An 18,521-nucleotide genomic window follows, 5' to 3' on the forward strand; every position below is an offset into this window, starting at 1 on the left:
TCCGCATGTGTGGAAATGAAGAAACTGTGGACTTCCATTCGTTCTGTTTTTTCCCGCCTCTCATTTTCCCTTCTTTCTACTTCTATTCTCTCCTTGTCTCTCCCTCCCCACCCACATTCTCGCCAAACAGCAGGTCAAACTTTTAATGTGCATGTATGTGAGCGCCGCCGACAGTACAGAGCAGTCAGCAAAGTGCCACCTCAGCACCTGTGCTTTAATGATTAATACCATATTGATGGTCTCAATTAATTTCCTATTACACCACCAGAAGGCTGCGGTCGCTCTGTCTCTGTCATGGCCCTGCGCTTGTTTTTGGGAAGCCTCTCTGTGGCAGCTGCTGGCTGGAGATAGCATACTCCTCACTACCTCGCACAGTTTTTTGGAGACAGACTTACCGAACGCGCACACACATAATCGCACACTCCCAGTATCTTACGGAAACACACGCGCACGCTATTACACGCCACTTTCCCCCTCTCATTTCAAACACACACGTGCGCACAGATAAACAAAAGAGAATGTTGCTGTGTCTTTTAGTTGAGTCATTTTTAAAGGGCACTCTCTGTGTTTCAGTCACAAAACACCGTTACCACAATGATGTAAAAAGACTCTGGAGAGCCCGAGAGATTTGCCTAAATCTCTTTGCACAATGCTCCGTGGCAATTTCACAAATCACCACTCTCACCTGATTGTGTGACTTTGGAGGAGCATGACCCCCCATGTACACAGGATCGCGCTTTGCGTTTGAACGGTGTGTTTTACATTTGAACTTGATGCGATAGGCTGTTTCCTGAAGCCTATGCTTTATTTCTGCCATAATCCCCTCCCCTGCAGTGCTGCCACATATTTGTATCAGTGTGGAAGGTGGCGATTTATCCCCACAACGATCTCCCTGTGAGCTGTGGTTTGACAGCCCGCTCCCGTGCCCTTAACTGTCCGTGGCCCGGCTCTGGGAGTTAATTCACAGTCAACACTGCCCCTGTAGAGAGGATGGGGAAGTGCCTGTGTTTGTCGATCAGATTGGCAGAGTTCTGATGGCGCCTTTTCTCTTTTCTCTCTTCATTACCTTTTCATATCCCACTCACAACCTCTTATCTCAGACCACTTCATACTTCACCCCATAAACCTCTCTATCTCTTTCTAATATGCACTGTTTATCTCAGCCTCATTCTTTCATTCTCTCACACACAACCACACACTCGCACAACTCTGTCTTTATTTTTCATTTTTCATGTGGACCCAATACACACCGTCGGTTGCTAGGAAACCGTTTGAGCATTTTTTTTTCCCCAGGAGCAGACATTTGATTACCCATTTGTATGGTGTGTGTGTGTGTGTGTGTGTAGAGGCCAGTGTGTTTGTGTCTCCAGAGAGAGGTCTTGCCAAGCTGAGCACTGGGGCTTCTCCAATATCCAGCGCAGTAATAATAATGAGCCCCTCACCATGTTTGACAGAGCACCCAGGCTCAGCAGTCCTGTGACAGTTTTTATAACGATTATGTGTGTGTGTGTGTGTCGGTGCATTTGTAGTTTAGGCACCTATGTGCACATATGCAAGCTATAGTTGTATGCATGAGGGCAGATCTGTTTGTTTTCTGTTACATCTTCAACCATTGTTATTGTTGATGTTGACAACCTGCGTTATCTATTGTTGTTCAGTGGGCCATTGCAGAGGTAGATAGTGGCCAGGTTGGACTGTCTTGCTGCTGGACACACATCAGTCCTCCCCGTGACTCCCTGTTTAGAAATGCACCAGCACATCTCTCTCCCCTGGCTGCTCCTGTGAAGTCCTGATTCGCTCACAGACACGGGCAGAGGCACATAAATAGCACGCCTTGTCGACTGGCACAGGGAGAAAGACGACGCACACAAACAAATCAGACTGAGCGCTGATATGAAAGGGAGAGAGAGCAGATGAGGCATGGGGGGGGCTGGGGGGTTGTGGAGAGAGAGACAGAGAAAGATGGCATTAGCTCCGTTTTCCTCCACCAAATGAATTGCACTATGCCCTAGGAGGATGAGATGAAAACGAGAGAGCAAGCAAGTGGAAAAGAATGATAGAAAGGCAGAGGTTGAGAGGTTATTGTGAGACAGAAACAAAAGGAAAGAACCATGAAGAGAGTGAGCACACGGTTAAATCCTCGCTGGGTCTTAGAGGGCTCAGCAACTTCCTCTCCCTCCTTTTGTTCCAGTGTGACTTGGTGTCACCTGGATGGCCACTGAATATTAGGATCAGTGCCACGGGCTTGGCCAAGGCCATTATGGCAGACGGATGGGCTCCTGATGGCCCTTTCCCAGCCTGCCCCTGGGCAGCGTAGCTGCTCACAGGGGACCACCACAACTAATGGAGAGGGTAGTGTGCTCAGCAAGGGCCTTAGGATGAATAAGTAGGCTGTAAACTGTGAGTTGAGTTGTGGCAGCTAAAGGGGCCTCGCTGCCTCACTGCCCAGCTTACTGCCTGACTTACTGCATGCCTGCTTGGCATCCAGAATGCTCCTCCATATTCAGCTGCTGAATACTGGCCTTTTGCACTTTTATTGTAATACATGCAGACGCTTGGCACAACAACAAACATACTCCACCTTTTACAGTGGTGTTTTGCACAAATAAAATATTTCAAGGCAGGGAGGATCCATGTACAAAAATAGAGACGCACTCTCTTGGATACACACTCACTGACATACAGAAACACACACAAATACACACACATACACAGAGACGTACACACATGCGTTCCCCACCCAGAGAGGAACAGTTCTGCCCCTCTAAGCTGAGTTATTTAAAGCCTCGCTCTCGACTCCATCGGAGTGATTATGTGCTACTGAATTAAACATCACAGGCCTCAGCCCCTGGCTTCCTCTGAAACACGCTCAAACATGCTGGCCTCTTCCTGTTCCTCAAAAGTTCCAAGTTCTGCCTTTCATATCTCCCAGCCAGTATGCTAGGTAATGGAGGTAAGGAGGTGGAGTATGAATCATCCCCAAACCAGCACATCTCCTGCTGCGCCTCCCGCTCTGCCATCTCTCTTATAGACCTTGGACAGAGACGATCAAGGCAATTCAAAGTAAGAAACTCTCCCTAAACTGGCTCTTACCTCTGCATCGGTACCAACCCTGGGCATCGGGATAGCTTGGCACTCAGGCAGTACTGTAGCTGGTGGAGAGCCGGGCGCAGTAGAGGGTGAACTGTAGCAGTTAAGTTGAGCACTGACTCCAGACACGCCAATTAGAGCATCTGTTTTCTAAACTGGGAACATTTAAACAAAGGGTTTGTCATAGAGGACCCAGAGAGGGAGAGGAGGAAAGTAGGTTCAGATAGGGGACTCCTCTGCTACCTAGACAGGAGCTTCAGGCTGTTTGCTTCCTTTTTGGGCGGGTTTGACGTGGGGTTTTGTTTACCTCGGTATGTGTGTTTGTGCATGTGTGTGTCTGTGTGTGTATGTGTCTGCGCCTTTGTGTGTCTGTGCGAGGCAAGGCATCAGCCAGCCGCCCCCACACTCCAAAACACACCCTTTGGCAGTCAGCGATAAAGGTTCCAAACAAAAGGAAGAAGTCTTGTGCCTTGTGGAGGTGAACTTACAGCACCACAGAGGCAGTTGACCTTGAAATGAGCAGCGGTGTTCAGGGACAGGCGGGGGAGGGCTGCGTTTAAGAGCGCAACCTCAGTGCCAGGGGCCAGGAGGCTGCCTAATGACGGGCACCCCATGCCATCCATCACCACACCACTGCCAGGGCAACTGCCCCAGCACAGCCCAGAGAGCAGGGCCCTAATCACCTCTTGTATCCACTCACCGGACCATAGCACAGACACACATGCAGTACATACACATGTGCATGTACACGCACGCACTCACAGGAGCATCAATCGCTGCACACAGGAGCGGGCACAGATAGCATGAAGAGTACACAGTCACGGAAGCAGATGTATTCAAACATACTCACAGCTCATTGCGCTCATGCCGCATGCATACTGATGTACATGTACACCAACCAACGTACAGAAATCTGCCTCTAGACACCCATATTCGTACGCTATTTATAATTTAATGTAGGCAGGCACAAACACATAAAGACACACATGCACAAGCGGCTGCAAATGCACAAACACATACACCTCCCCTCTGTATTTATGCCTTGATGCTGAATGTTTGTGACAAAACAATTGACTGCTCCCGCTTTCATGATATTTTGCATTGAAATGGATATCCCTGTAGTCTGCAAGTTCAATTCTCTCCTGAAGGACTGGAGTCAGGCTTTGTCTGTGAAGCTCTCCCTCCCTCGTTCCTCTCCTCCTTTGCTTATTTTCTCCGTTCGCTCCTCAGAGGAGGATTGGAGGAGGGGGCTTTCCCCAGACTGAGCCCCTGTCTGCTCGGCTCCCTGCTACGGGATGACAGGCTTTGAAGCCCCCATTCCTCCATGTTGGTTATTTTATCAGGGAGGAACAAGGTTTCCCCTTCCACTCCTCAGCTCATCCGCATCCCATGAAGCATCCCCACTTAATTAAGATCCTTTCATGTTAATGGTGTTCTTATCGCTCCTGTGTGCGGGTCGTGAAAGTGAGGCCTGCTACAGTGCAGCCATGGAGCAGAGTTAGCTACCCGGCAATAGAGAAGCTGTCTTTAAATTCCCCTTCTCTCTTCTGTCTCTGTCTCTCTATCTCAAACTCCTTGTGTCTCTCTCTCTCTGTCTTTTAATGAGCCATGCTGCCATGCTAGTTGGGATAGCAGCTACATGGAGAGCACCGAGAGGGCGGCAGGTTTGTGGCAGGGTCACCGGGACTTAACAAGACAGCGGACACATTACATGACCGCTCATGCCAGCTCCCACCAGAGGACAGTCCCTGTGCTCCAGCCAGCCTCAGATAGTTATATCTCGTTAGAGCCGCGGCTCAACATACACATGCCCTGCTTCAGCATACTCCGCGGGTCACTGTATCCGTCCCCGCCAACATCTCGCTGCGTCTGTGTCTTCAGCTCCATTAGTGAGTCTCTCTGCCGCTCTCCCTGTCCTCTGGCTGAGAACACAGTGTTTGACTTCAGGGCTAGGTAGCCAGTCACTGAAAGTACGTAGGAGCACTGGCTGCCTCTGAGTGCGTGGGTGCCAGAGAAACCTGTTGCCTGGCTACAACAGCACCTTTATTCTTCAGTGGTGCTGGCAATGTCTTGTAACACATAAACTTGCATGCATGTTTGTGTGCAAACGTGTGTGTGTGTGTGTGTGCGCACATCCATTCCTCATGTCTGCTGTATGTATTTTTGCACGGGGATGTACACATGTGCATAGGTATATGTCAGATGATGTGTGATGAATGAATACCTTTACAGTATGTGCCCTCGTGTGTGTGTGTGTGTGTGTGTGTGTGTGTGTGTGTGGTGGAAAGGAGGGGCAGGAAGGCGCTCCACCACCCACTCGGCAGGCCTTCCACCCCCATGGCTGACTCCCCAAGACTCTGCTAGTAATTAGCTCAACATCTATCCATCTGTTCTAGGGAGGCGCAGTAAACATTAACACAACACAGCAACATCAAAACGCTGGCTGGAGACGTGCTGCATTACACACGCACGCCCTTGCTTTATGAGGCTTTAACATGTGAATGGTTGGCACACAGGCATGCAAGTGTAGCTCACATGTACCCCAGAAACACTCGTAGTCGCTTACATGCTCGAGCACACACATACACAACAACCACTTTCATAGACACACATATGCATACAAATACACGCCGTTGCACATTCATTGTCACACACACACACACACACATACACACATGCACACCACAGGCTCCTGCAACCAGATCCCAGTCTCCTCTAGTACTGCGGAAGTGAGGCTGGAAAGCAGCCCCAAGACCCACATGGGAAACAAGTGCAAAAAACAACCAAAAGACTACATTACTACACAATTAATCAATAAGTTAATGAGATCTCATTTTCTCTAGAAAATAGTATCCAGGCAAAAAGTTCCCCCTCAGCCCTTTTTTCCCCACTCCTGGAGAACCAACTCCTGATATTACACTATGGAAAAAGAAAGCCAGCCAGCAGGAAATTAAATTAAATTACCATCCTGATAGATTTATGTGACGCTTTACATTTTCATTGTGTTGTTTTGCTCTCAGAGTGGAGGCGGGCCTGAGTGGGGAGAGAGCTGCTAAATGTATTGTAAAGTAAAGAGAGAGAAACAGAAAGAAAGAAGAAGGAGGGGGGAGAGAGAAAGTTCCAGACATCACACGCCTCTGGCTCCCTCCTGGATTTACAACTGATAGCAGATTCGTAATAGTAAAGCACAGATACACAGATTAGTTGTGTTTAGATGAGCTGTAAGGTTGCCACATGGTCTTTTTCTTTCTGTTTCATGTGTGTGTGTGTGTGTGTGTATGTGTGTGTGTGTGTGTGTAAAGGTAGTAAACAGCTGGGAATGTGGGTGTTGGCAGGAGGAGATTGTGCGTAACCATGTGTGTGATTGTATTCTACCAACCCTTGTGCGTCTTGTGAGCATATATATGCACCAGTTACAGTATGTTAATGAGTTTGTCCTTGCTTACTGTGTGTTTGTGTGTGTGTGTGTGTGTGTGTATATGTGTGTGTGTATGTGTGCACATGTGTGTATGCGCGAGTGTGAGAGTGTGTGTGCATGCATACTCATTCAGCCTGCTAAAGCTTATGCCTCCACATACGTTGCAGATAAAGCCGCCAGTATTCGCCCCTCTCATTCTGGTTAAAGATTGAGGGCATCTCTCAGCTATTGCCACAGCTGTTGATGCCATCTGGGGGCATCACACTCTCGCCTGCCCTGTCGCCATCCAAACAGGACAGCAGCCGTCGTCCAGTGTCCATTCCAATGACAGAGGACAGGGAAAGCAGTGAGATAACACGCTGCTATGTCCGGCTCCTGCTCCTGCTGCTGGTGGTGGTGGTGGGCGGGGGGCTGGGGGGGTCATCTGTCGTCCTGAGACTGCTTTACATAAGCCTGGTTAACCAGGCTGCCCCTCTGAGCTGTGGCAGCCCAACCTAAACACCCTGCAAACAGATCAGAGAAGGCCTCTTTTGTTGCTATCACTGGGATCCTGATATTTTTTTTTGTTGTTTTTTGTTTTTTTTTTAGAGTAGTTTGCTCTCCAGATCAATGTTACTTGATCAGTCCATCCTTGTGTAATAAAAATAGATGCATGTAGCACGACGGGCCCTGTTACTATGTTGGATGTGGGTTTAAAAATCCTGTGTGCCCCTAACCCCACCCCTGTCTGATGAAAGGGGAGAAAGGGGAAGGTGTGGGGTGGTGGGGTGGGCATGCTCCCAGATTAATGGAACACATTGAGAGGGAGCACAGACCTAGCAGCACCTTGATTTATTTGCCACTTAGTACTGATGAAGCTTCAAACTGCAGTCACGCACATGTTGTCACGGCATTTTTCTCTATCAAGCTCTTTGTTGGTTTGTCGATTCTTGTGTCTTGGTTAGGTGGGCGTGCGTGCATGCATGCATGTGCGTGTATACCCGTGTGTGCATCCGCCTGATTACGGTTTTCCTTCCATATATACCTGTGTTTTGTTTCCCCTGCCTTTAGGTGTGTTACTATCAATGCCGTTTTTATCGGTAGGGTATGTGTGTTTGCGAGTAGCTGTTATATAGCATAGTGCGCGTTAAGTTTGTGTAGGCGTAGTGGCAATTGCATGTTTCTAATAAATGGGAGGTGATAAGGAGCGAAGTGGGAACGTTCCTCGTGTGGCTGTTTGCTATGCTCCCTAATCAAAGCTATTCATGATTACAGAACCGAATTGATGTTACTCACACCGGCACAACATTCCTGTAAACGCCACCTATTATTCATAAGCTGTCAATTTAGGGAATTTGCCGAGGTAACTCAGTAACAATTTGCAGGCGGCAAATTGTTGAATTTTGACTCGGTAAATACAGGCAGAGTTAATTGAGGGCATCAACTCACCATGTGGGAGGACTTGACAAAATGCCATAAGTGTGTTACATGAACACATGGCAATTATCACACACATGTACACACATATACAAGCGTACACAAGCAACGCACACACGCACGCACGGCATGCCTACCCACACACACACACGTGGACCCACATGCACATGCCGGCTACACGTACACACCTTTAGAGATACAGAAATGCACATAGTCGCAAAATGAGTGAGATTTTTTTTTCTGTATTTCTGCATGAAGATTACCATGCAGTGTTTCTTGTCTCGCAACACGTCTCGCGAACCAGCTGAGATGTTCCTCACAAAAGCCCTCGCAGCTGTGTGCCGTTACCATTCTTCGTTGTTGGATCCCCGAGAAAATATGCTTCCTGTCTACCTTAGCCTGTCTGTCATGTCGTCATGTCTAACCTGTTTTTCTCTCCACACATCCCTGTCTCCCTTACAGAACCCTGATATTGTACTCGTCCACTATTTGAATGTTCCAGCCATCGAGGATTGTGGGAAACCATGTGGTCCGATCCTGTGCTCCATCAACACGGACAAGAAGGAGTGGGCCAAATGGACCAAGGAGGAGCTGATTGGCCAGCTCAAGCCCATGTGTGAGTGTCTGAGCAATTACAGTCAGATCTGTGCATTCATGCTTTTTGTTTTGTTTCTTACCTCAGCAATCATTCATATCGTTTAATATAAATAGTTGCTGTCTCCTCTAAAAGGCTCTAACAGACTTTACATGTCTATACGCGTCAAGAGACCAATCAAAGTAGATGTCGGTTTTGTCTGAAGATGTAATGCCCCGTGCTATTAGCTGATAGCTGGTACACTAAGTGCACTCAGCACCCCAGTCAGAGAGCATCCTCGGTCACTCAGTGTTCCTGCGTTCCTGTATGAGTTTGCCCTCTTCCTGGAGTTGTCTGCTAGTTAGGGGTCATAGGTCAGCTCTTCTCCCAGACCTCCGGCTCCTCACTGGCCTGCATGAGAGTGCACCTCCTCTCCGGCCCAGGCAGGAAGGCGGGGAAGAACAGGGAAGCTAGCTGGTTATTGATTCATGTTAGTGCGTGGGAGGAAGAGTGTCTGACTCACCAGAAATCCTTCACACACACACACACCCTCACTCTCTCTCTCTTTCTCACCTCTCTCTCCCTCTCTCTCTCTCTCTCTCTCTCTCTCTCTCTCTCTCCCTCTCTCCCCATCTCTCCCTTCCATGGATTGATCCCTGGTGTTACCAGCTTTACTAACGCTCAGAGATACACACTATGTGTTTTTTATGAGTCTCCAGGCCTGCCCAAAGATTGAGGCGATGTTTTGGAAAATGTCAGGGTTTGTCTGATGACGATAATAGCCAAACAGGGACCTTGTAGGACACTGAAAATCTTTGAAAGAGCTGTTAAGGTATCTTTAATGGCCAGACTTGGGCTCCGGTGTGTCTGGCAGGGGCCGGGCTGTGACTGATTTTCCGGTGGCCAATTATTTGTGATGTGGCCAGGTAAAGACGAGCGTGTCAGCAGCTTTACAAGCGCACACACACGCCGTCTGCATACTGACAAGGCAGCTTGGCCCTGACAATCATCACCGAAGCATTGGCTATATCGTTATCCCCTTCACTGCTCTGCTGGCTATCAGTTTTAGGACATACTTTAACATAAAGCTCTACCTCGGGACAGCCACAGCGCAACAGCAGACTACTGTATTCATTACGTCTCCGGCTTAATGTAAAAACCAAGCACCATTTGCAGTAATGCATGAAGTCATTAACTTTGGGAGTTGCTGGGACAAAGAGGGTGAGGGTGAGATGCCTTCTAGCTGCCAGGCTACATAAGGGGGCTACAGAAAGAGCAAAAAAGCCCTCTCCTCTTTTCTGCCTTTCTCCCACTTTCTGGCCCTCTCTCATTCTCCTGCAACAGACAGCATGTCAACACAAGCTCAGTGGTGGAGCAACATTGCCACCTAGTGGCCTCTTAAGATAAACCACCCCCCCCCCACCCCTCTTCCTTCCCCTCCCAAAAGAGGGTATGAGAGGTGCCGATGAAGTCATGGTATATTATCCATGAATTATTCAATCTTAAATTATACATCAGCCCTTAACGTAGGGTACATTTTCTCTAGAGTGACCTATATCTTAGAACAACTTGCATTCATCAGTGGAAATGTGCTTTGCATTACACGGGAGGGCTATAGTATGTTTGCAGTTTTCCCATATATCAAAACTTAATCAACCCCCCAGAAATGTTGTACAGAGCCACAGGATGTGTTTCTCTCCCCTCCTTATTGCAGTATACCTGCACAAACCTTCAAAACACACGTGTTGTAGCATGGAAAATATACTGGAACAGGAAGTGTGTTTGATATGTGGCAACATACACTATTTGTGGCCTGTATGATAGGAAAATGTTATCACATAATGATCACAGTTCACATGCTGATTTTCAGTGCGTGTCGGTGCAAGAACTCTTAGTGTAATGTCAAATAGTTACTTTCCCTGAAGAGTGAGTCAACTTTCACAATATAATTGCCTTCATCCGTCTTGTTCTTTCCTTTTGTTATTCTCTGCACATATTTCACCGCTCAAACCATTTGACACCTCTAATGATACAAAAAAACAACAAAGGAAAAATGTGGATTTCATGGATCAGTTGAGCTTATTCTGTCTCCCGCGACAAAAACATGCACACGCGTGCACACTCTGGCAAAGCAACACTCAGTAGCAAAAAAATTCACAAGCACTCCCTCTCACACGCACAGATGCTCATACACGCCAGTCCAAATATAAACCCTGTGAAACATGGCCTTGTCTGACCTCATCCTCCTTAACGCCCTGCAGTGTTTGATGAGAAAGAGAAGAAGTGGGAGGTGAACGGGGGGTAAGAGAGTGGCTTCACTGCTCAGTCACGCCACAATTCAGCAGACAAGGCAGCCAGCTTGATTCACCCCTTTGGTCTAATGCTATAAACACGAAGCACAGCCTCCCCAGCCATGCCCCTAGCCTGCTGACATATAGCGCATGAGTGGGTCTAACAAACAGGCCAGTCTCCAGGCTAGGCAAGCAGGGCCAGAGAAGAACAGAGCGGGGCAAGGCAAAGAGGGCTTGCCATACTGTAAACTATTGTGCTCCACTGTCCCATATAGTGCCCAATGGTGCAGAGGCGACCAGATGGGATAGGCATGCACTCTCCAAACAGGCTGTGTTTGTCATTAGAGCTGTCCGATGCTGCTCAAGACAGGATGCAGTCATCGGGATGATGATGTGACTGGGTTGTTGTCTGGTGCCACTGCTGCCGGGATTAAACCTAGTGGCTCTGCTCCTGTCATGTCTGCTTTGGAACATAACCCTCAGTGAGGAGAGGAGACAGGCAGACACGGTGGTAACTGTACGTCAACAACCCAGAGCCTCTGGGGGTGACGCCGTCTAGATGAAGCCTGAAGAGGGCTGTGGCAATTCTGGCATGAGGGATCAGGGCGGAAGGGAGACGGGATTGTTTGGACACAGAGGAATGGGGATACATGGTGGATGTAAGCTGTTGCGTTAGGCTGTCACTCTTGCTCTGTCACCCTCTCTGAGTCAGACCGGCAGACGGAATCCTCTCCTGTCCTTTAGCCTCCCTTCTGGGTTTGTCACAAACAGGACCTCTGATAGGACGCTTGGTGAGCTCAAGGCCTTATCATTTCTGTGTTAGTAATGCCAGCATCATCTCGTCTTAATGATTTGTACTGTTTTCGTCGCAAACCGTCTGAATGGTGACTCAAGCCACATTATCTAATAGGATCTGCAGATAGACACTCTTGTAATTACACTGACATTAATTACCTCCATAAAGGCGAATGTGGTGTCCATTCCATCAGTTTTATCAGTTTATGTACTTCAAAGTACACTGGAACTGAGATCTCATAAAAATAAAAACATTTCACTTTGTCATTTTTGTCAAAGATCAAATAAAATCCCCTCTATGTGTCTGTGGGCTGCCACAGTGAGTTGTCAGTGGAGCAGAGAGTTACACCGCATGGTGTTAGCTTGATCACAACTGCTCTGCTGACATCTTCTGGTGGCCGGCCTGTAGTCTGCCAGAGATCTTAAAGCTCTGGACTCAGATCATAATCAGAGTCACCCAATTATCTTTCACAGCCTATTTTTTCACTTTGTTCTTAACTGGCTCTGTCTTTAATCTCCCATGCTGTCTACCTCTCACACCCAGTCACCCCCAACACCACATCCCCTTTTCCATTTCCCTTTATCTCATATGCAAACAGACATGCACTAAGCAAATTCTCACTCTGTTTTCCACACATGCGTTTACCCTCTGTCACTCTTCCCCTTGCCCATTTAACCACACGAGGTATTGAAGTGCAGGGAGCCCATATTAAAGCCTCCATGATTTTGTTTGATAGTCTAAATATGCTTCACTTCTGAAATATTACCATATTTTCTTCCCCGGTTGAGAGCCTGTGCTGCAGCAGTCAGTGGTGTCTGCTGCCGCCGTGCAGTCACAAAAATCACTATCAGCCTCATCAGAGGTGGTGGCTGGTTGGCGAGTGGAGCGATGAAAGGTATTAGGTGGCACTAGTGAGGTGTGACTGAGGCGGGGAGTCGAGCTGTACAGGAGCAGGGTTCTCTTTTTCCCGGGGTGCAGCAGCAGATCCAGCAGCAGCCAGGTGACGTTTCTCCCCAGTGGTTTCCCCTGTCAGAGCAGAGGCATGAGCTGAAGTGGGAGAGCGGGGGCTGTCACCTTCAACAGCACTCGCAGAGGGGAGGCAACGTAGAATCAGCAGGCACACTGACACATGGGAGGGAAAGAGACACCAGGTCGACTCTGCCCACTATTTCAGAGATGGGGCAGTGCAGTAGAGGGGTTGGTATTAAAGTGAAAGGAGACAATGGAGACAGGAGGCAAAGGGATAGGCCCTCTCCTGGGCTAGAGAAACATGATACCTAATGGAAACGGGAGAGAAGGGAGGAAAAGATGTTAAGCAGTTGGGATTTAAAGTTATCTCAACATTATGGCTGTGAAGACACAATGGAGAGTGGGTTAATTAAGAAAATCGAAAATGTGTATGAAATCAAATTTTAAAACAGTGAAGTCTTGGTTGTATCCAAATAGCATACTAGTCTGAGTAGCACGAGTGAAGAAGGAGAAGAAGAATGGATTCATTCACAGGTGTGGAATCAGTACGTTCTGCTACCACCAACACTGGTGCTTCTACTACTACTCTACCAGCACTAGTAATCCTATTACTACTCTACCACCACCACTACTACTGCTGCTGGAATTACTACTACTCCTACTATATACAAAAAGCATTTTTTGCCTAACCCAGTCAGGGGGTTGTTCTTTCCTCCTGGGCAAACCATAAATATTTATTTTGCTGTTGAACTGGGTGAGTGTGGCATGTTAGAGAGGCATTCGTTGGACAGCACGGGCTACACTGGCAGGCAGGCAGTAAGAGCAGTGGGTGGCGCGGGGGGCTGGCATGGCTGGTGGTCTGTTGGGCTGGCTGACATCTCTGTCTCCTCCTCTCTCCCGGCAGTTCATGGCATCAAGTGGACTTGCAGCAATGGGAACAGCAGCTCTGGCTTCTCAGTGGAGCAGCTGGTGCAACAGATTCTGGACAGCCACCAAACCAAGCCACCTCCCCGGACGCACAACTGCCTCTGCACGGGCACCCTGGGTAAGGGCTAGGGGGTGGGATGGAGTTTGGCTTCAGGGGAGAAATGAAATTCAGGTAGAGAAACAGGAAGGTCATAAAACAACGGATTGCTATAAGCTAGACAAAAGAAGGTGGTTGAGGTCTTTTATTGGTAGGAGGTTTATAGAGAATGTGGAGAGTGTCAGGTTTATTGGCTTATTATTTGTTGTTTACTGATAACAGCGTTGAAACCATATCTGAAATAGTCCAGCTTTTCTATAAAGTCACGCTAATCAGTCAAATAACTTCAACTGGATAATTTCATTAGGCTGTTATTTACAAAAGAATGCAGAGCAGGACATGGTTTGATAAATTGAAAAACAAAATTATTCTGTATAAACTGAAATTGCATTTTTATTCCTGATGAGTTCAGGTAATGAGCTATTCAAAGCCTCCCATAAGCTTTATTTAACTTATACTGAATAGAACGGATAGATTCATCACCCCCTGAGGAGAAAATCCCTTTTCAAAAACTAACCCAATCATTCAAGTGCTGACAGTTTCATGCAACTTCTTTGGCATTTATGCAATTTTCTTTATCACTATACCTTGATAAGGGCCAGTGTAAACGATTTGATTTCATTATATTCCTCATATGTGCTTCTTTTCTCTTCTGCTCTTTTCTTTACCCCCACCTGCACCTCTCTCTCTCTCTCTCTCTCTCTCTCTCTCTCTCTCTCTCTCTCTCTCTCTGTCTACCCCCATACAGGTGCAGGGAGCAGTGTGCACCACAAGTGCAACAGCGCCAAACACCGCATCATATCGCCTAAGGTGGACCCCCGCTCAGGGGGGTATAGCAGTGGTCACTCTGAGGTACAAAACAATGACGTGTCAGAGGGGAAAACCGAGCACAGCACCCATGGTGGAGGCAAAAGCTCTGGAGGAGGAGGTGGAGGTGGCAGTGCCAGGGAGAAACGCAACGGCAAAGTCCACAAGCCGGTCCTCCTCCACCAGAACAGCACGGAGGTATCATCCACAAACCAGGTGGAGGTCCCTGACACCACCCAGAATTCCCCAGTCTCCATCAGCAGTGGGTTGAACAGTGACCCAGACATGGCCGACAGCCCCGTAGTGACAGGGATGAGTCACGTGCCCTCTGTCATGTCTGGCCTGTCCCAGAGTGTCTTCATGTCTGAGGTCACCGGAGACCCAGTCTACAGCATGTCACCCACTGGGGGTCCCAACACTCACCTGATGGGTGCAGATGCCACCTCACAGGGCTTGGTGCTCTCTGTGACCTCTGACAGTCACAAATTTGCCTTCCCTGGTGGAGGAGTAGGGGAAGCTGGGACAACTGCTGCAGGAGACAGCCTGTCCATGTTGTCTGCAGCTGGAGTGTCCGAGGAGCTGGTGCTCTCGAGCAGCCTGGACTCTGGAAGCATCAAGATCCCAGAGACCAACATGAACTTTGACCCCGACTGCTTCCTGAACAACCCTAAGCAGGGCCAGACCTATGGAGGCAGTGCGATGAAGACAGAGGGCAACTCCTCCTCAGCCTCATCTTCTTCCAATGGCAGTGGCAGCACCAATGGCAGTCTGCAGCGCTCACCTTCCATGTCAGACAATGGCTATGGCTTCAGCGCAGCTCTGGTAAAGAACATCAAGACGGAGGACACATCCTTTGAGCAGCAGCTGGCCAAGGATAGTGGCTACCAGGTGGGGGCAGTAGTGAACTGTGTCAGCGGAGTATCTGTGTCATCTGGTGCTGGTTCAGCCCAGGGCAGCCTCACCCTGACCCCTGCAGGCTCCTTGCTGCCTTCTGGTGGGGGCCTCAGCCCCAGCACCACCCTGGAGCAGATGGATTTCAGTGCCATTGATGCCAAGCAGGACTATACCTCCAGTGCTGCCACAGTGGGCTATGGGCAGGCCATGTCTAGCCCTCATATAGCCCACCAGAATCGTTCACCCAGCTTCTTCCTTCAGGATGCCTCTCAGAACAGCCAGGCCCAGGGGAGACCCAGCATCGGCCAAAAAACCCACATGATGGAGCACAACTCCCATGACTCTGGAGCCTATATGGGTCTGCAGGTGGTGAAAACAGACTCTCCGGGAAGCAATGGACACCTCCACCACCACCACCAAACCCACCAGAGCCAGCACAGAGCCAACTGTAATGGAGGCTCACCCACAGAGGGGCCTGCACAGGCTGGCTCACTCCAGCTGCTACAGTATCAGGGGGGCTTCCCTGGGCTGGGCACTGAGCATGAGGAGGTGGTAGGTCTGGAACAGCCGGGCAGTGTAGGTTCAGCTCAAGCTGGAACCACTGAGAATGGAGCAGAAAGCCTACTCAAGCCTGGAGATCACATTCAGGCCTGTGGAGGGGGGAGTGGAGAGGGAGGAGGGACAGAGCACTACCTGCAGCAGGCCTCAGACAATGGAGGAGGAGGGACAGGAGCTACAGGGGACGGAGTGGCCATTCGTAATGGAAACAACAATAGCGATGGCAGCAACCGCTCCCAGCAGCAACAGCAGCTGCAGCCCCTCCTCCAGGGCACAGGCATCGTCCAGGGACTGTATAACACTGTAGGAACCCACCAGGGGATGGGCGGAGGGGCCAGTAATGGAGCAGCAGGCGGGACAGGCATGGAGATCAGTCTGGATCACTTTGACATCTCCTTTGGGAACCAGTTCTCTGACCTCATCAACGATTTCATCTCAGTGGATGGCAGTGGGACCGCCATGTCAGCTGGGGGGGCCCTGTATGCCCACCAGCTAGTGACAACTCACGGCTCAGACACTCAGAGCACAGCTGGTGGGCCTCCCCAGCAAGGGCAGGAAGATGGCGGGCCCAGGGGCTCTGGCTACAGTCCCTCAGAGCTCTGCCTTCAACCCTGCTGCAGCCCCCAGTCTCTCAGTGGGGGGACTGGGACAGGGGCAGCCACAGGAGAGGCAAGCTCATTGTCTTACATGCATGTAGCAGAGGTGGTTTCTGCAGCTGTGGCCCAAGGGGCTCTGGGGATGCTCCAGGCCACTGGCCGACTCTTCATGGTCACAGACTACTCCCCTGAGTGGTCCTACCCTGAGGTGAGTGTTCAGTGCTCTAGCTCCTCAAAGTCTATCATTGGAACCTATGAAAAGTGTTGTATGTTGCAGAATGCGTAAATTGACAGACATTGAAATGTGTGTAAGAAGAGTTAATTGGTTTACATATATATTTTACATTTTATATACTGAGCTAAGAAGCTTATCAGTAAATTACAAATACAATAGCAGAAAAGCTTAAATTCATATATTCCCAAAATTACAAGCACCCCGTAAAGACAGAGCAATACCATTCAGACAAGTGAATTACCATCATCAATCCTAAAAAAGTAGCCAGTAAAGGAATCAAGCACTTCCCATTGCTGCTGAGCCAAGAACATCAAGACCAGGGGATTGATTACCCGGCTAGCACAGGGCTACTGCTAAGAATACAATAATAGCAAAGTACCTCGCATGGACTGCTGTAGTGCTTAGCCATTGCATGTGAAATCAGAATCAAATCAGAAATAGTTAATTGATCCCTGAGAGGAAACTGGGTCAGTTGCAGTTGCTCAATTCTCAAGAGAAGAATTAAATTATAGGAAAATAGATAGACAAAATCTAAAAATATGTGCCATACAAATTTTAAAAAGTGTCTGCATACTGTATAGGTTGTATCAAAAGAATGTGCATTACGTGCATTGAGTCTCAATATGTGTATTAATCCTACAAAATGATCTCTGCAGGCCAGAGTCAGTTCCAAATGGAAGGGACAACTCCAACCCTAATGCTAACCAGCAGTAGCATTATACCTTCAAATGACTCCTGTTTTTAGCTCTTACCAACACTCGTGATCATATCTGTCCTCACAGATATCAGTTGCAAGACTGTACATAATATGGTCTGTAGCTCAGAAAGCATGGCTATGTTACCCAAATTCACCTCCATTCAAATGTGAAAACATGCCCCGTTAAACTTGGAAGTTGCTAAGTTGCTGGCACCTTGGCGGCTCACCTGGTCGAGTATGTACCACATATTGTTATCGCAGTGGCCCCAGTTTGATTTCAGCTTGGGCCCTTTGCTGCATGTCATCTCCCCTCTTTCCCCTATCTGTCCTGTCTATCTCTGCTGCCACTGTCCAATAAAGCAGAAACGCCATACAAAATAAATAAATAAATTCAAAAACAAAGAGACTTGAAAGTTGTAGTGTATAGATAATTCCATCTTGTGAATAGCTGGCCAGCATGTACTTTAGGTCCATTTACGCATCCTAAAAGATGTCCTTCTTAGAGGACTCCACCTGATTGTTGTTGAAGACCCTCAGATTTGGATGTTGTCAAGTCTGCAGAGGTGCATGCATGCAGGGAAAGGGCTACAACACCTTTAGTGTACAAGATTTTGCATTTGATAGCAACAGCCACAGGGAGCCAGTAGAGGTAGTGCAGGAGGAGAATGGCATGGTTGTTTTGAATAAGTTACTCGATAAAAGCATCAGCCAGTTACATGCCCTAATTATGAATGAAATGGAAAAATGCATGTGAGAAAATAATGGGTTTAGGATAAGGCAGGCAGCAATAGTTTGGATGAGCTGTAGGGATGAAACTTATTTTTAACAGTACCTCCTTGCAAAATATCTCTGTGTGGCCGGTGATATGTACTGGTGGTGACCAAAGAACTCCACCTCAACAAAATAAAACTTGACCGCTTTCTTATTATTAGAGAATGCAGTCCTGTCTCTGTCATTAGAAGCAATATCCTCCTCTAACCCTTGGAGGGCAGCACAAGGCAGCACATTATTTAATGTCCTGGTGGAAGAGTATTGGAGAAAAAGGCATAGGTGTGATGTAGGTTATCCACATGATGGCAGCAGATGTTAGAGGAAGAATGTGTTTTCTTGAGCTTGGTGTCATTCTTAGCTGTGCACTCTAGATGGCAGGCAGCAA

General features: G+C 48.3%; 1 protein-coding gene across 1 annotated transcript in view; it reads left to right on the forward strand.

The window, feature by feature from the left end:
• Positions 1 to 18,521, forward strand: part of camta1a (calmodulin binding transcription activator 1a) — a 277,749-nt gene that overhangs the window by 235,578 nt on the left and 23,650 nt on the right. The window contains exons 7-9 of the mRNA XM_030055833.1: positions 8,387 to 8,540; positions 13,459 to 13,599; positions 14,327 to 16,641. Coding sequence (XP_029911693.1) covers positions 8,387 to 8,540; positions 13,459 to 13,599; positions 14,327 to 16,641 — 2,610 coding nt within the window. The remainder of the gene's footprint in view (positions 1 to 8,386; positions 8,541 to 13,458; positions 13,600 to 14,326; positions 16,642 to 18,521) is intronic.

Source organism: Myripristis murdjan, chromosome 7 (genome assembly GCF_902150065.1).
Source record: "Myripristis murdjan chromosome 7, fMyrMur1.1, whole genome shotgun sequence".
Taxonomy (NCBI): Eukaryota; Metazoa; Chordata; class Actinopteri; order Holocentriformes; family Holocentridae; genus Myripristis; species Myripristis murdjan.